General features: G+C 31.4%; 1 protein-coding gene across 15 annotated transcripts in view; it reads right to left on the minus strand.

The window, feature by feature from the left end:
- LOC111049332 (nuclear protein MDM1) overlaps positions 1-18,145 on the minus strand; it is a 116,344-nt gene that overhangs the window by 9,298 nt on the left and 88,901 nt on the right. For 12 of the 15 annotated variants that reach the window (XM_039442593.1, XM_039442598.1, XM_039442590.1 and 9 more), the window contains 5 exons: positions 13,037-13,166; positions 12,127-12,217; positions 11,694-11,846; positions 5,533-5,682; positions 3,086-3,253 (listed from right to left, as the gene is read on the minus strand). In XM_039442593.1, coding sequence (XP_039298527.1) covers positions 3,086-3,253; positions 5,533-5,682; positions 11,694-11,846; positions 12,127-12,217; positions 13,037-13,166 — 692 coding nt within the window. The remainder of the gene's footprint in view (positions 1-3,085; positions 3,254-5,532; positions 5,683-11,693; positions 11,847-12,126; positions 12,218-13,036; positions 13,167-18,145) is intronic. The other 3 variants (XM_039442604.1, XM_039442595.1, XM_039442596.1) reach the window with 1 other exon arrangement.

Consider the following 18,145-nt stretch of genomic DNA (forward strand, 5'->3'; position numbering starts at 1 on the left):
TTCCAAATGTTATAATCTTACAGTGAAAATAGAAAATTATAGTTTTATACTTGTGCTTTGATTAGTAGTGAGATACTGTAGGCATATTTGAGCATGATGAAAATCAATGAATTGAGGAATTACTTTACATAAATGTGGAGATAACCTGTGTGTTAATCAGCCTTCATAAGACAGTTTTGCATATTTTAAGACAGTTGTAATCTACAAATGGAAGCATATTGATAGAAATGTAATGTTTTGGAAGTAAAATTAGTGTGATTTTTCAATTTTCTCATATACTTATGCTTTTATATGTATCGAAACGTTTAAAAACTTTTTTTAATCTTGAATTGATTAAATATTTATGTATATTTTGTTCAACTGTTTCCAAATTAATACATAAGATTAGATAAGAAATTAGTAGCCAAACAAAAAGATGAACAAAAATATGCTTTTCCGAACGTTATTGACTGGAGGGTCATTAATATTATTTGTTCATAGATAATATTGTGCGTAGTTTGTTAAGATCGAGCACACTGTTTATGCCTCAAATAATCTGAAGTTAACTATTTTTGACTTGATAAATCGTCACCTTTTCCAGTACAGTATATTATGTTGATAATCTTAGTAATTTGATTTATCAATAAGTTTTGACTTTTGTTTCAAGTTCAAGAATGTTAACTAGTAGTTCTGCGAACAGTAGACCTCGCTCATGAATACAACTTTAAATCTAATGAGAAGGGCCAGTACAATAAGTACAGTACCTTTTAGCCATGTCATCTATTATTTTCTCCATTGAAAGTGCTAGAGACACTGTTTGAAGGGACACTGGACTTATCAAGGAGGTACCTTTATATCAAATACCTACAAATTTTACCTTTTAAATGAAAAAGACTAAGAAATTGTCAAAAACCACAGATTCATTGATACTTAGAAAGACCGATTTCGGTCTTTATCAGAGTTTATCAGAGATTGACAATGAATGGTGTAATCACGAAACCGGTCTTTCTAAGTATCAATAAATATGTGGTTTTTTGACCATTTCTTAGTCTTTTTCATTTAATATGAATAATTACCACAATACCAACTTCTCAACTACACAAAAAGAAAAACAAGATTAACCTTTATACCTTTACATACAACTTTTTTTCTACAACTGCAGTACTCCAATACAATAAAGATTTTTTTAAAATAATTTATCCAATTAATTTGATAAATCAATTTGATGATTAATTTAATAAGATGAATCAATTTAATTATTCTATCTAATCATAATAATTTATTTTATATTGATATTTTATTAGAATAAGATAAAACAATTAGTATCATATGCCAAATAATTTGGTAGGAACGAGATTATTTGAACCTGGGTCCCACAGTGTGAGAAGCCACGGTCTAACCAACTCGGCCACCATGTACTCGTAACAATCGATGCGAAAAAGTATGAACATGAATAGCTGTATCTTCAAAGACACATCCTTTCTGGATAGAGGTTAGTCTACGGTTTTTTAAATTACAAAAATCTGATGTGGTACACTCCCACAACTTTCCTTGCTCATTGAACTGTAAGCCTCATTCTTAAACAAGAATAATTTAAGGGAATAACATAATGACGATTGGCGGCGACATATTTGAAACTACGATCAGACTACTGTATATATAATTGTTTTCAGAATACTTTTTCCTTTGTGTAAATTGTTAAAATCGATGATTTTTTTTTTAAATTCGTCAAAACAGTTGTTCTACAGATGAAATATCTCGACTATGTGTTCTTTTTATAAACTGCTCTACCTACCTACCGCATGCACAAGAAGGAGTTTACAAAGTCCATTTCTCAAGGATGGGGTGGACCCTATTAGTTTCCCAGGAAAAAGACTTATGCCAGTTGATATAGCTGATGAATATATACAGGGTATGAATTTGAAATTAATCGGTCCAGTCATTTTTGAGAAAATCGTGGTATAAATTTGAAAAAAATCGTAAGAGCCGTTTTCGAGAAAACCGTGAAAAACATGGTTTTTTAGTAATCATCCGCCATTTTTCTCAAGAATATTACGGAGCTCCTGCAATTTTCCCAGAAATGAGACTCATGTCAGTCGATAGGGCTTATAAATAGCTATCCATGGTATGAATTTGAAGAAAATCGTTAGAGCTGTTTTCGAGAAAACCGTGAAAAACATGTTTTTTTAGTAATTATCCGCCATTTTTTCCGCCAACTTGAATTGAATTTTATTGTATTTCTTAATGTCGGGTCCTCATGGTATAAGGACCTCAAGTTTAAATTTTCAAGTCAATCGGTTAATTAGGAATGGAGTTATCGTATTCACAGACATACACACAGACCAACACCCAAAAATCATGTTTTTGGACTCAGGGGACCTTGAAACGTATAGAAAACTTGAAATTGGGGTACCTTAATTTTTTTGGAAAGCAATACTTTTCTTACCTATGGTAGTAGGGCAAGGAAAGTAAAAAAACCAGAGGTCTTATGAAGAATCGTTACACATACGTTTCTGTGCCTTGTTTCAAAGAACTTGCATACCAAATTTAATCCAAATCGGACAATAACTGCGACTTTAACTGCGGTACAAACAAACAAACAAACAGACAAAAGTCGATCGAGTCGAAACTAAGACCTCAGCTTCGCTTCGATCAATTAATTGATCAGCAAAAGTTCAACAGTTTCAAGTTGAAAATGTTTGATATATATACGGATATGAAGACATTTATTGGAAAAAATCTTGAATCACGGAATGGAGAAATTTTCGATTCTTTCACGAATATTTTTTACGTGTTTTAGCTTGCGGATCATTGGGGTGGAAAGATATTTTATCTATAATTGTATAAATAAATAAATATGGTCATTTCTTCACGGGAAACCTGTAGTGTTATTCCTAGAACTAGATCAACTGAGTTTTATCATGGATTGAAACCCACTTGTAGCAGGGATTATCACCTAGTTTTAGCACAGATTAAAACTCGGTTATAGCGCGAGATAAGGCATAGTTTGAGCTCAGATTACGTCCTAGCTTCAGCACGCATTAAGACCCAGTTTCAACACAAATAAAGAATTCTAAATAAAATTTTTTGCCTCAAATAATATTACCTTCGTGTACATTCTGTGTGACAGTGAATGTCTTGCCCGTGTCTAGTGGGACAGTCCAGTTGACTGGCTCAGGAGATCTCATGAGAATCTGTTCAGGGGACTTGACTCTAGTTGGCTCCGGAGGCGATTTCACAACTCGCTCTCTCTCCGGCTCTTCAATCTGTTCTTCTGCAACATCCAAATTGAACAAATCAGAAAACACATAAGAAACTTCATTCATCAATTAATTAGGTAAGCTTTGATAAAAACATAGAAAACTTCACTTATGAATAGTTAAACCTATTATTAAACCTTAAATTGAGGACTCCAGAGATCAAGGAATCTAGGTGACTGGCAGTTGATCCTCAGTAACATTAAGATTGAACAAATCATAAAACCACACTCATGAAGAAGTAAACTAAGATTAAATTACAAATTCAGGATCTCAAAGACCATTGAATCTAGGTGATCAAACGATTATTCTACGTGACATTCACATTAAACGAATTGAAAACTACTCATAACCAAGCTAATCTTAGATTGAATCTTAAGTTCATGTTCCCAGAAAACGAACTTGTATGCTTTTGAGTAATTTTCAATAGAATTTGAATCCTTTTTTTGTTAGAGCTCTTAATTATTAAAGAAATAAGAATCTAAGTAACCTTTTTTAATTTATTTTCTCACATCATGTTTCACAAAAAATGACATTACTGTTGAAACATGTTGTAAGTAAGAAATTAAAACAGGGTACTTAGATTTTTTATTTGAATTTATTGATAAGTTGAATCCTTTTATTGATATGCGTTATGTTCATAATATTCAATTATCAAAGCAAGCTCAACGTTTTTGAAAATGTTCATTTGATTGTGAAGCATGAGTAGAAAGTAGAAAAACTTGAAGGATTCAAGTGAACATAAGCCCTCATGCTCCAGTCATTTTACTTTTCATTTCATTCTAAATCATGGGAATGAAGTGAGGTCGTCACTTGAAGGACCCTAGTGTCCATGAACCTGCTATGTTTTACATGAGCCACAATGAATAATGGTTTTCTTAATTTCATATAGTTGGCAGAAGTAACAAAAATTTCACTTCAATTGCTTTATAGTTAAATTATATTGGATTCATTGAAGCTGATTCTGCATTTTCATATTTTCCAAGTCTTTCATTTGGACCTTTTGGCTTCTGGTGTCCTCAATAATTATAGATTTTTTTATTAGCCTCTATTTCAATTCGTGAAGAAGTCAACAGAATATAAAATTGAAAATGTTCAATACTGTAAGTATTATACTTGAATGTACAATACTATTTCATATTAATGATTTTGAAAATATTTTGTTTCCATTTTTATTCAAGAATATTATATTGAAAATTGCTACAGTATTTAGAATATGATTGGTATTCATAGAATGATAACATCCCTTTTTGAAGTTGAAATATTAAAAAAAAATGTGTTTTGAAGACAGATGATTCCACTTAGGAAGTGTAAGACAAATCAGTCGACAATGGTATTTCCTATTCATCTCATTCATCTAGTTATGGGGTGGTTCCGAAACAAACTGTAACAATTAGATTTCAAACGATATGTTTGAATTGGGAAATTGAAATTGAACCACACATTTTGAATTTGAGAACCATGAATTTGAATTGTTTGAGTTGAGAAATAATCTTCTCAAGTATCAAGTTTAGATTTTCACGCTTATTAGATGTAAGGAACTCAATATCAACATAAAGAAGTGAAGATTGAACTGAAACTAATCAACTTCCCCAGTTAAGAAGATGAAAGTAATGACAAATAAATGACATTGAGAGTAGATTGACTCAACTCATTGTCATGGTATCGAGCTTGAAATTAATGCTCTTATTAGATGCGAGAAACTCACTACCGACATAATAAAGGAAATTGAAATGTTATTTATTGACTGTCCCAACAGAAAAATTAAAATTAATTTGAAAAATTATTTGATATGATACTGTGCTTAGTTTTGTTTTCAAGTCAGACACTGAGTTATAAATTATGACCAGCTTGTTTTAGTGGGACAGAATCCTTCGATTGATGCATAGTTTTTTAATTTTAATAAAAAATGTTATGTATGTTATATTATGTATACATTACTGTGGTTGTCTTCTCACTGATGGTACGTAAATCATCAACATGCATGTATGCGACAGTACTTTCGGATTTGATAAGTAGAAGCATTGCAAGAATAAATAAACTAGAAGCATATAATCTAAAGCTCCAAACTTTATTTTTTTCAAAATGCAGGTATGATGCTAATGACCCCGTTAGGATTGGGCGATTGATAATCTAAATTCTAAGGAGCTAGTAGCAGCGGAGTATATTGTTATCTAAGGAGTCAATCATCGAACCAATTGACAAACCTTTCTGGACGTCAACCCCGGTGACAACGATGGACGAAGAAGAGAATAAAGAAGAGGAATAGAGAAGAAGACAGGTGATAATTACTTACTTCTTTTCTTTTTGTCGACAGTTTTATTCTTGGTGTGAGACGAAGCGGTGGCCGGAGACACAGTGATTGGCGGCTTGACTTTACTGTCGTTCACTTTTATTGACCCTGAGCAAGATTTAGTTCGGGAAGGAGCAGTGGTTGTAAGGGTGGCTGCAGAAACATAGAAGAGAAACACAAAAGCTAACTAGCACATTCCATACACATCATCATCATCAAGAACATTGATTCTCTCATATCATCCCTTCTTCACATCATATATAGACATGCATCATGGAGATGGTAGCATATCACCTATTCACTACGGTACGCATGATGCTTTCGCAAATTAGTGGGCGTATCCATTATTATTAAAAAATGATGTCGATGTATTAAGGACATGGTAAGCCTATAAACTGTGAAACATTCAAAGAATTATTTTCTTTAAAATTTTACCGCAAATAATATCCATAGACATGAGATTTATTAATTTATTCATCATGGTATAAAAGCAGGCATACCTCATGCTTCTAATTTGAGTATTTGGGTATTTGAGTACCGTTATTCATTTTCGAAGTAGTTGGTACTATACTGTACAGTCGTGTAATTGATAATTAATTTTTTTATTTACTGAGAATTGATTATATTTATACTTGACAATAATTATAAATTATTATAATTATTACATCTTCGAGTGTTTGCATTCTTGTGTTGAGGCATACAAGGTATTTGCACTTAATTTTCTTAGTGAAATGATCTATTCATCAATAATTGAACTGGGAGTAGACATAACTTACTCAATGCATGTCACAACTCACTGGTGAAATGCAGTATTTCAAGTGAAGATTCCTTAATATAGATCACTTCATACACCTTGGAGGTTCGTTAACACTTTTATGTGCAATATTTTTTTAAAACTGCAGCTGATATCATGTCAAGATGTCATACATTGATTTTAAAAATCTGGTCATGTAATTGAGCTTTTTCACTCAGTATTTCTTGAAGAAGCAACCAATACCTAATAGATGAGGTTTCCTTTTATTGTTCCCTATTAATAATCCAGTCTATCCAAGGATTTTGATTAGACGTCCAGTGACTCAACAGCTAATGAATAGCTTGGTCAATTTTTGACCTTGCTTTGGTCATGGAAAGAAAAACTAATTCAGGTATTCACTTCACCACCTACTAGTAATTCAATCTTGATTAAAAACCTTGACAAGAATGTTCAATCAATGATAGTATAGTAATGAAAAAAAAAACTCCAAATTACTGTAGATTTTACTCCTATCCTGGTTAATCCAACTCATTGTTGACAAAAATGTTATCCAAGAATGAGGAATAGATCCTTATTTGTGATGGAATTCCAAAAAATGAATAAGATAGATAAAACTGGAAATTGGAAATTAGAAAGCAGCTCTGGATCTATAAATGATATTTAGACTAGAATAGAAGCTAAGCTGGAATATATAATAATAAGCTATGAGAAAAGAATAGATTTAGATACTGATCATTAGAGTCGTTAGAGTCGGATCATTAGTCGTTAATAAGATCGTTAGAGTTATTTACTACTTTCAACTTTATTTATTTATAGTCTTATTGTTGAAATTCGAGATAGTAATAATTTAGGCTTAAATTATCGTTCATTCTTCCCAAACCTCGTCCAATTAATAAATTGATTAGATTGAAAAATACATTTGTAGACTCAAATTTTGTTTTGCTATATGCTTTCTTCATTGAATAATAATTTTGAATTAAAATTGGAAATAACGATATCACTAGCCTACAGCTGTAGATGATATGAGTCGACAGTACTATGGTCTACAGTAGCTGCAATCTAATGCAGCTTTGTAATCATAACACAAACTTTAGTCTTTGTCAGCTGATTAAAATTCCCCTTTCAAGGATAAGCCTATTATAGGTGAAATATAAAATACTTCGATAGAAATGAAGTTGGGAGTTATCTTTTATAAACGCATTTAGAGAAAAAAAGAGAAGAAATACTTTTGTATACTAACATTTTTACTCGCAAATGATTATTCGATTCGGCTTGAGAATTGTCAAGTAGGTTAAATCAAGATCGATCAGCGCTATTAATAAAAAATCAAGTTTATCTTATTTCTTAAAATATAAGAAAATACGCAAATAGTTATGTGAATACACATTTAATTTTAATTTCGTGAATTTATTCGTCTTGTTTACTATCAACAAGTCACTCTATTTCATATTATTTTTTCAAATGAAATATGTTGCACAAATAATATTAATACAAATTATCTTCTGAGTATTTTTCGTTTCAAACAAATATAATAATGGTGCATTTTCATGCTGTTTACAACTGTGTATTGAATAAAATCTGCCAAAGCGTCAGTGCAGTTTCAGACAAATTCGTTGGATAAAATGAAATTGATATTACAATATCAAATTTTCCTGTATTTTTTTAAGAAATGTCCTTACATAACATATTCATCCTTAAATAATGATATGTGAGGGAATTATATCCTCTAAATAATAACCACTATGTAAACATAGTTCCGTACCTATAATCTGTCATATCTATTACGATTTTTCATTACTATCCAAAATAACTCCCAACGATTTTTTCATTACTGTCCAAAATGACTCCTAAAAATATATTTTCTTCTTATGAGATGTAATAAATACATTTTACTTCATTCTTTGAGATACAAACAATGAATTTCAGTTTAAGGATATTTTGCAATATATTTAAATTTGGATTTATGCTACTGAGCTATGCAACTAGGCCAATAATTTTATTTTTAATAAACGTAAATATATTAAACAATCAAAATATCTTGTAGAAGAGTATGTTTCATATTAATACTCGTTCATCAACATGATCATAGATTATTATGAAGTTGATCAATATCCTCCTTTTGAAGATAGAGTTTAAGATTTTTAAGAGTGAAACTAACATACAAGAACCCCTGAACCCCTTTGTGGAAGAAAGTCCCTGCTTTGAATTCTTAGAAAACTCGAAAAAAACATTACATTTCAATATTGTTTTATACAATCCAAAAATCAATTTATACATGTGGAATTCAATTTTTTGAAAATACTGTGCTTTCATTATGTCGCGCAAATCAAAATAAACTTTTCTGTAAAAAGAGGGGTTTTCATATTCGGTGTGTGGCTACCGCAAAATAGCATCACTATTTATGTATAGAAACATTGAAGTAATTTTATGTGTACAGGTTACAACGGTCTGCAGTATTGTTTGTGTGTGATAATGTAAGCATGTCGTTCTGCCAAGAGCAACGAGTCTTCTGGCAAAGGACTTCTGGCATTCAAACTTCTTGAACCGTATTTTGCCAGTATTCAACGCCTCCAGATTTTTCCTATGGAGTTGACTCGAAGGGTTAAATAAATAGGCTTTATACTCTGAATAAAATTGAAATGAAATGCTCTTGGCAAAACGACATGCTTACATTATCGTACATGAAACATTACTGCAGACATGTAGTAACTTGTACACATGAAATGACATTAAATATGTTTTTTAATACATAAATAGTGATGCTTTCTTGCGGTAGCCACATACCAAATACAGACTCCCCACTTTTTAAAGACATGCTTATTTTGATGTGCGCGACATAATGAACACTCTGTATAAGAGAACTTCACGATGTAAATAGAAATTCTGTTGTATTAATCCTAGTTTTTTCATGATGTGCCCCATGATTCATGCGATGGATTGTGATATTACAAGTTATACTGCAACACTGATTCACTTCACACAACAACAACAACAACAACAAAGACACGCCATTTATTGGTTTCAGTGGGGTACAAAAATAGGCACTATGGTTTTCTAGTCTGTTTTGTATGTGAAACTAAATTTCCACATTAATTATGAGTGATTCAGCAATCATGCGCAACAATTAATACACAAGGCTTTAGATTCAAGGAACGCAGCTCCTAAAACAACTGAAGCATGCTATTTCGGATACTAAGCACAAACTACACTGAGTATGTTACTATGGTGTATTTTTCGTGTAGGATGATAATGTAAATGATACACGTTTTTAAGCGATTTATCAAAGCTTTCTCCTTTCAATCAACTGTCTTACCTGTCTTTGTGAATCTCAAGTAAATTCTTACCTTTTTGTCAGATGATCAACTAATCCTATCATGAGACTCCTCAGTCTTGAAGAAAATGTTATTGTAACCATTTTTCACTACTACAAGCTACTCAAAACATTATTCACTAAGTAACTTTTCAAAACGTACAATCAAATTTCAATTAAACAAACGAGGTAATGCACTTGGATATAAATGCGTAGCTCTGAAAGATAGTGTTTATTCCAAATGTGTATGGTTTATATAGATTTTGAATGTGAGAGTCAGATCTCAACAAAATATCACAGAAAGAATCACCTGAGAGGAAGGATCGAGGAGTCTGAATGGGTTACTGAGATCACATTACTGGGAGAATTTGTATCACTTGCATTGATTTTTTAACATGTATTTACATATACATATCCTTATATTGACACAAAATTCGTTTGTAAATGTCTACAAACTAATATCGGGTGGGAATGCCGAGCAGCACGTAGAAAAAACTAGTATAATATCATAGCAACCTCTAATACAGGCTATGATAATATACATACGAAATAATAGAATAATATCCATGCAGTTTTGGACTGGTAATAAACGAGGTTTAGCTGGTTAAAGGGTATTCAAAGAATTCACTAAGTTCAGTACAATTCGAATACAGCTGTCTGTACTTCGCCTTATACTCCAGTTACAAAAGAGTAGGCATTGCTTTTAGGGCTTAAAATTTACTTCTGATTGGTTCCATAGAATGTCTAGAAAATTGTTTATTTGCACTCAAATACCCAACGAAGTGTTATTTGACTACCCAACATAGTAAAACTATTTGTAACTAGTAAAATATTGGTATATAGTGAAACTATTTAAAATGGAATATCATAATAAATTATAGTTTTTTAAGAAATGGGGGCGTCTCCTTACTATATCCTTGATTTGATTGGCATGATAAAATGGAATACCATCATAAATTGTTTTTTGAGAAATGGGGGCGTCTCCTTACTATATCCTTGATTTGATTGGCATGAATGGAAGGGAAGGATTTTAATGGGAATTCAACAGTGATTTGATGATGATAAAATTATATTAGTATTAAGATGGTCAATAGACCATTTGATAGATTATAAAGACAAGTCATGAAATGACATCTGATTTTGTTTATAAGGTAAATAAAAGAAGGTTATTTTGGAAAATACTATCTTATAAGATGATAAGTAATGAAATGACAAAATTGTGATAATCAAGGAAAGAAATGAACCCTATTTTGAACAATATAAATCTAAAAACAAATTGAGAGTTTTGGGTTGATCCTTCAGTTTCTGTCCAAATGATTTCCATTATTTGTGAATAATTTGATATACAGATGAGTTTTCTCATGTGTATTTGATTCCATTTCCATCGTTAACTACAATGAAAAGTTTATTAAATTGCATCCAAAATAACGATTCACCTTATTTAATGAAAGTAATGATTATCGTGTGATCTAGCTGGCTTAGGTCTGGTGTCAGAGTTCTCAGTTCGCACCTGATTCATTAAGAGATTATGGGGTGATTTGAAGATTAGTTCTCAGCAGATCATAGCCTAATTTCATTCATAGGAAAATTGAAATTTATCGAGGAAATTAGGAATTATTGAGTTTGTTAATCTTGTGTTGCTTGAGGCATTTAGTATGGATTGCATTACATTCGTAATTTAACCAGCATTACATTAAAATAAATTATAGAAAATTGAAGTATTTCAAGAAAGTATTTGTTGAAGACTAACAGTATTTGTTATTTTGTGTTGAGATTTTTGACTCAAGTTGATTGCATTTGATATTAGAAAATTTAAGTTTTTCGAGAAAGTCATAGATGAACAATCAATCAATTTTATTAGAAAAACATTTTTACATTGTTGGGTCCTGCTAAACCCGTAGGTTTTTCAGCAAAAATTGGTATTTTGTTACTTGAGACTTTTGACAATTGAGTCATATGAAAATTGAATTTTGTTCGAGAAAGCCAACCGAATTGTCAATTGACAGATAAGCACTAACCATATCTATCCAAGTGCATGCTGTACTGTATTGCTTATTATCATACTGTTTGTATTTGGTTACCTGGATGGACAATACTTACTAGGTCTGGGTCTACGCAGATCAGCTGAGGCGGGACCAGGAGCAGGTGCGATTTGTGGCGGTTTATTCGATGCAGGAGCTTTGGTTCGTTTCGGTGAAGTCGATAGACTCTTCTCAGTGAAAGTGGCCGTGGGCCCGACTGATTGGGATCGACCTGAACAAAAACAACAAATCAGCAGAAGTTGAAGTCATAGGACCAAATTCAAGAACATAAACAAACCAATACAAAATAATTTATCATTGGAGTTTGAGTATAACTTGAGGAGGTAATATCATAGGACCAAATCTATGACTGTGTGAATAGGGCCTGAACTCAATGTCGGAAAATTAGGTGGTTTTGGAGAAAAGTTTTGTTGAATTATGACAAAGGAACTTTAACATCAAAACCGATCAAAACTTCGCTTGCTGAGTTTCTATGAGAAAAATAGACTTACCTCCACCAGACCGTTCTAGGTTTTGTCGACGCAAAGCATTCGCTTCTTTCCTAGATCTTTTGTCCTTTTTATTATCTTCGTACTTGTCCATCTGAAAAACATTTCTATAGTTTATATGCGCAAAACCATTATATAAGTGCAAAACCGTATCTGAGCTCATCATGATTCTCTTTAGCTTTAAGTTAGTTTTTAGTTTTTGACATTTTCATGTATGTTTTGGAAAGAAATAAATGATTGATTGATTGAAGCAAAGTCTACATGCTAATACTAATAAACTTTGCTTATCCCACGTATAAGAACGTAGAATCGCAGATTGAGTTGATCAATAAGTGATCAATAAAAATATTTATGTAAATTATTTAATAAAATAAGATATATGTATATGTATACAAGACGTATGGAGAGATAGAGGCAGATGGCGTGTTGAGTGCGGGGAACGGCCGGAAAGGATGTAAAAAACTCGCGTATAAGGTATAAGGTACGGTAAGATGTATGTGTGACGATTTCATCTTATCACTGGGTGATTGTGAGAACTTATCACCCAGGTCAAATCATATACGTGGGTGTTGTCAGGTATGCAAGATAAGAAGATTGAATAAATTAACTATGAACTATGGCATTCATCAAAGGATATTGATTCAAAAATATTATAGAAAATTATAATCTTAATTACACATACTAATTAGAAGAAACGTTTGACTCATTTATTGATAAGGTGAGAGAAAGTTGTAAATTTTCTTATCTTAACCGATATTGACTTGGGTCAATCAAAAAACATTTTGATCGCTTCATTAATTGACGGTATTAACAATAATACATTATTATTTTTCATAAATGATTGCCAATGTTATGAATCACTAGGTTCACGGAAAGGATAGTAATTTCAGGTAATTTCGATTAAAGAACTAACCTTTTTATAAGTAACTGATGGTTTATCATAAATGGAGAACGGTTTTATTGGACTATGTCTAGCAGACAATGTTTTCGTTGGAGAGCTCTTCTTATTATTCTCTTTATCCTTCTCTTCTTTACTAATCAACCTGCAGACAAAATTGAAGTATTGATTATATGCATGAATAAATGTTACGTTAAACTATTACATTAAACTATTTTTACATTGAAGTTTGCGATTTAAAAACAAAACTAAATATAATGACTATGTGAAGTTCATTTCTGAATCTATCAAGATGACAAACATTGTCTTTGTTTTCAAGATTTTTTCAATCAATCACATCAGCTTTGACAAAATACAAAAATAAACATTGTCAGAAATCATCAACGATAACGCGGTCAACACAAGTTTTATTTTGGAATAAATCAGAGCATGGATGAAGATATCAATGAGAACAAAAATACATATTTCAGTATTATATGTCAGAATTCCAAATAGCTGTGAAGACAGGTGAATCTTTGAAGAGTTCATCTGAACAATAATTGTAAAACCTCTTCATGTGGGCTATAAATAACTATTGAACCATCAGTTGAAAAGCCACTGTACCTTTTTCGTGATAAGCAATATGCTCATTTAGTGATGAAATGAATAATTATGCTTTGACTTTTTAGCGTTACGAATTCTCTAGTGAAATGTGCTCTAGTGAAATTCAAGATATCGAGTCAGTGGAAATGATAGGAAGGCATTCTAGTTACATAGAATGTACCGTTCTGGGTACATAGAATGTACCGTTCTGGGTACATAGAATGTGGTAAATTGTCCGACTCACAATTTACCAGGTAAAATGTTCCGCGTCCCATGGGAGGAATTTTGACAGATTCTGTACCAGAAAGCAGTTCCAGATCCAAGTTCCTGCCCCACAGTCAAAGCTTGGTAAATTGTTACAGTTCCAACTATCCGAGCTCTCATTGGTCGATTAAATTGTAGTCTGCTTGCTTCTCTGCGCATGCACTGATAGCTTGTTTGTTTACCACATTGATATATATAGTTAGATGACTAAGCTATACCTTCAAGCGTTTGGAAGCATGATGCCTCCTTCATTTCTCGTCGCCATTGAATATCGGGCAAGAAGTCAGGCGCCCAGACAGACTTATATGGGAAAACATCGACTTTCATTGCGTTATATCTTTCGACATACTTGATGGATTTCAATATAATTTTTTTTCAACTTTTCATCATTTCCATTACCATATGATACAATGATTTGTTCATTGAACTTTATTTTTAACCCGACCAAACATCTAATTTAGTGAACCTACCTCACTACAGATTTTGATCCATTCTATTAGCAAATGAATCTCATTTTTACAATATTTTCCTATTACCATGTATTTAGGATATGGAAAATAAAACATTTATTATAGATTGTTAATATTACCGTATATTTTATTAGATGGCAAATAATAAAAAATTAACTGTTATCACAATATTTCGTGAAACTGTTTCCATTCGTTTTGCAACTTAAGTATAGGTACCTAACTATACTCTTATACTCCTATATTTATAAGATAATAAATAACTACATATTATAAGAACGGGAAAAATAAAACAAAAATTATAGATTGCTAATATTACCATATATTTTATTAGATGGCAAATAATAATAAATTAACCATTATCACAATATTTCGTGAAACTGTTTCTCATTCGTTTTGCAACTCAAGTATAGGTACCTAACTATACTCTATACTCCTATATTTAATATAAGATAATAATAACTACATATTATAAGAACGGGAAAAATAAAACAAAAATTATAGATTGCTAATATTACCATATATTTTATTAGATGGCAAATAATAAAAATTAACTGTTATCACAATATTTCGTGAAACTGTTTCTCATTCGTTTTGCAACTCAAGTATAGGTACCTAACTATACTCTATACTCCTATATTTAATATAAGATAATAAATAACTACATATTATAAGAACGGGAAAATAAAACAAAAATATTATAGACCGCTAATATTACTGTATATTCTATTAGATGGGAAATAATAATAAATTAACCGTTATCACAATATTTCGTGAAACTGTTTCTCATTCGTTTTGCAACTTAAGTATAGGTACCTAACTATACTCTATACTCCTATATTTAATATAAGATAATAAATAACTACATTCTACATATTATAAGAACAGGAAAAATAAAACAATAGCAATGATGAAGGATTTATAGACAATTTTAGCAAATAATATTTTTTATAATACAAATTTAGCTTACAATATTTTCATAGTTCACAAAATATTACAATATAAGACAAATTAATGGAATGGAATATGGATACCTATGGATCTATGGAAATAAAATATTTATTATAATATTACCGATACTTATATTTTATTACTTGGCAAATAATGATAATGAATCAACCTAAGCACAATATTCCTTGAAACGATCATTTGGCACTAGGCTTAGCCTGCATGAAACATGACCGATGAAAATATAAAAATACTTATGTATAAAAAGAAATATTTTCATCTGGCACATGCAGATTCGTACATCCATAAGCACTGCATGAAACTACCATACTTTGAATATTTTTTGTTGCTTCAATAAAAAAATATTATCATTTGAAAAAGACTCTTTTTCTACACAGCGAATACAAATACCCGACTTCTTGCCCGAAATTTCTGGTAGCTACACTAGCGCAGTGGCATCATAGCGGACTTCGCTCTTCTTAATCTTATTCTCTATATCAATGGTTTACCATAGCATAGCTATAGAATACATAACCAACAAAATGATGTTTGATAACCATTCGTTAAATGAGTTTTTCTTCATAGAAAATTTGAGAGTAATGGAATGAAATAAATGCACACTTTTCTAGACGGTAAGTTTGTAAAACAACCTTTCTTCATTCACGCAGCTAGTAAACGACACATTTTAGTGTAAATCAACTTTATAAGTGCGCGCCAAAAGCTCGAACCAACAATTTTGAAATGGCGTTCCATGGGAACATTCTGCACTAATCACGTGATTGAACAATTTACGATTGGAACTGGAACAATTAACTGTACACAGAACGTACAATGTTACCTTTCCACAGCTTTCATAGTGCATAGCTGTTATTCTAGATATCCCCATAAATCTGCTGATCTGATATCGTAAAGAAACTATATATTTTCATGATTAAATTATACATTTTCATAATTGTGATGAAATATGTTGATAATTCATCATATTTCTACATAGTCTGGAAACAGTTTGGGAACACACCGTAGTCAGAAAAGGATAGAGCTATCTGCTTTGTCTAATGACATACAATGACAGCAAATGCAAAACAGATGCTGACTCTATAACGTGAACCTCACTACAGAGGGTTCTATGGGTCTCAGGAAACAGCTGATTTCAAACCTATCATTCGTGTCCAGAACTTTAGTCAGTATTTGGCAATTCTTATCAAATTATTGCAATTGGTCTATCAATCCCTACTTACCATGATAGTTAGTAAAATATAAATTAATGTATTAAAAAAATGCAATATTGTATTGATTTTTTTCAATTATTTCATTTTTTCTACACCAGCTTTTGTGAATTGTTTTCTAATGATAATATTTTGTGTTAGTTGTATTGATCATCTTACATTCTAACTGATGCAATTTTATTCATGAGTGCATTTGGGCTATGCCTGTAGCACTCATATAATTATGTATGCATCAATAAATAAATATTTGACTTGAGTCCATATCACAATGATGATTAAAGTTTCTTTGTTCACGTTCACGGCATCATAATATGATTTTACGGTTCTCAGTAGTGGGACTGGTTGGAATTTAATTCCTTCCACTTTTAAAACAAATAACATCGATCAAAGATATAATAATGATATAGCTACTAATAACAATAATGTAAACGAGTAAGTAAGTCATTTTGTAGGAATCCTGTAATAATAGAAACGTTATAAGTAATCTAAGTTTAATATTTCATTGCTTTAAATAATTAATAAATCAAGTTTGGAATTTTAAGAAGTTGAATGAAGTTTTGGGCTAGCGCCTGTTATTTCATTCCGACATTGTAATTTATTATCCAAGGAATGAATGAATAAATGATATTCAAATGTATTAGTGAATAATGAAAATCATTTTTCAATTAATTTCCTATTTTACTTGATTCAAAATTTACAGTTTATGTCTGGTTTAAAAAAAAGGAACTGAAATTATTAACAATCTCTAATAAATAATGAATTTTTTCTTGAAGTCGGAAAATATTTAAATCTAAACCACACTAAAAACTATAAACCAAATCTTTCAGATGAACATAAAACTGAAACCCCAAATTCCTTTCTAAATAACTGTGACAGTGAAAATATTATTCCCATAAGTTCTAATGGTATTATTCATACTCCCTGAGTGAGAATAGTCAAAGTGTAGAACTTATGGGAAATATATGTTCACTGTTCACTGTGATTGTAGTGTGCGAATCCAGCTGTTTAGTCCAGTCAACCAAGGGGTTTATAGAGAGGTAAAGTTTGGAAGACAATTTTTGACCCCGCAGTTCTGTTTAGGGTAGTGAGGAGACATATAAAAAGCCCTCACCCCTACCCCCTGTGCTAAGGGGGGTGGAAGTGGTTCAAATGTAACATTTTTTGGGTTCTCGCATATACCTCGAAAACTATGCATCTTAGGCCACTAACGGTAGAACATTCATGATATACAGCCGTCATTCATTGTTGTGTCATCACAGCGAAAGGCTTTGAGCAAAAATTTTTTGTTGCTTATTTTTTATTTGCTGCTCTATTTGAGGTTGAATTATTCTTCTATCATTATAATTTGTAATTTTACAGTAATTTATTTATTGGTTGTTTATTTTATGTTAGAAGCCTTTTGCTGATGATGAGCATGTGTTTATATATGATAAACATTCATGAGATGAATGTTCAAACGTTAGTGGCCAGCCTTATGGACACGACTATTCTATTAAAAATTAAAGCTTGAATGATTTCCTAAAATATTCATATAACAACTTTTTCCATATATTCAATAGTTTTGGAGATATTCGCTTTTGAAGGTGTGACATTTATGCTCTTATAACTTGTTAAAAATTGATAGAAAAATTTTATGA

Source organism: Nilaparvata lugens, chromosome X (genome assembly GCF_014356525.2).
Source record: "Nilaparvata lugens isolate BPH chromosome X, ASM1435652v1, whole genome shotgun sequence".
NCBI classification, from domain to species: domain Eukaryota; kingdom Metazoa; phylum Arthropoda; class Insecta; order Hemiptera; family Delphacidae; genus Nilaparvata; species Nilaparvata lugens.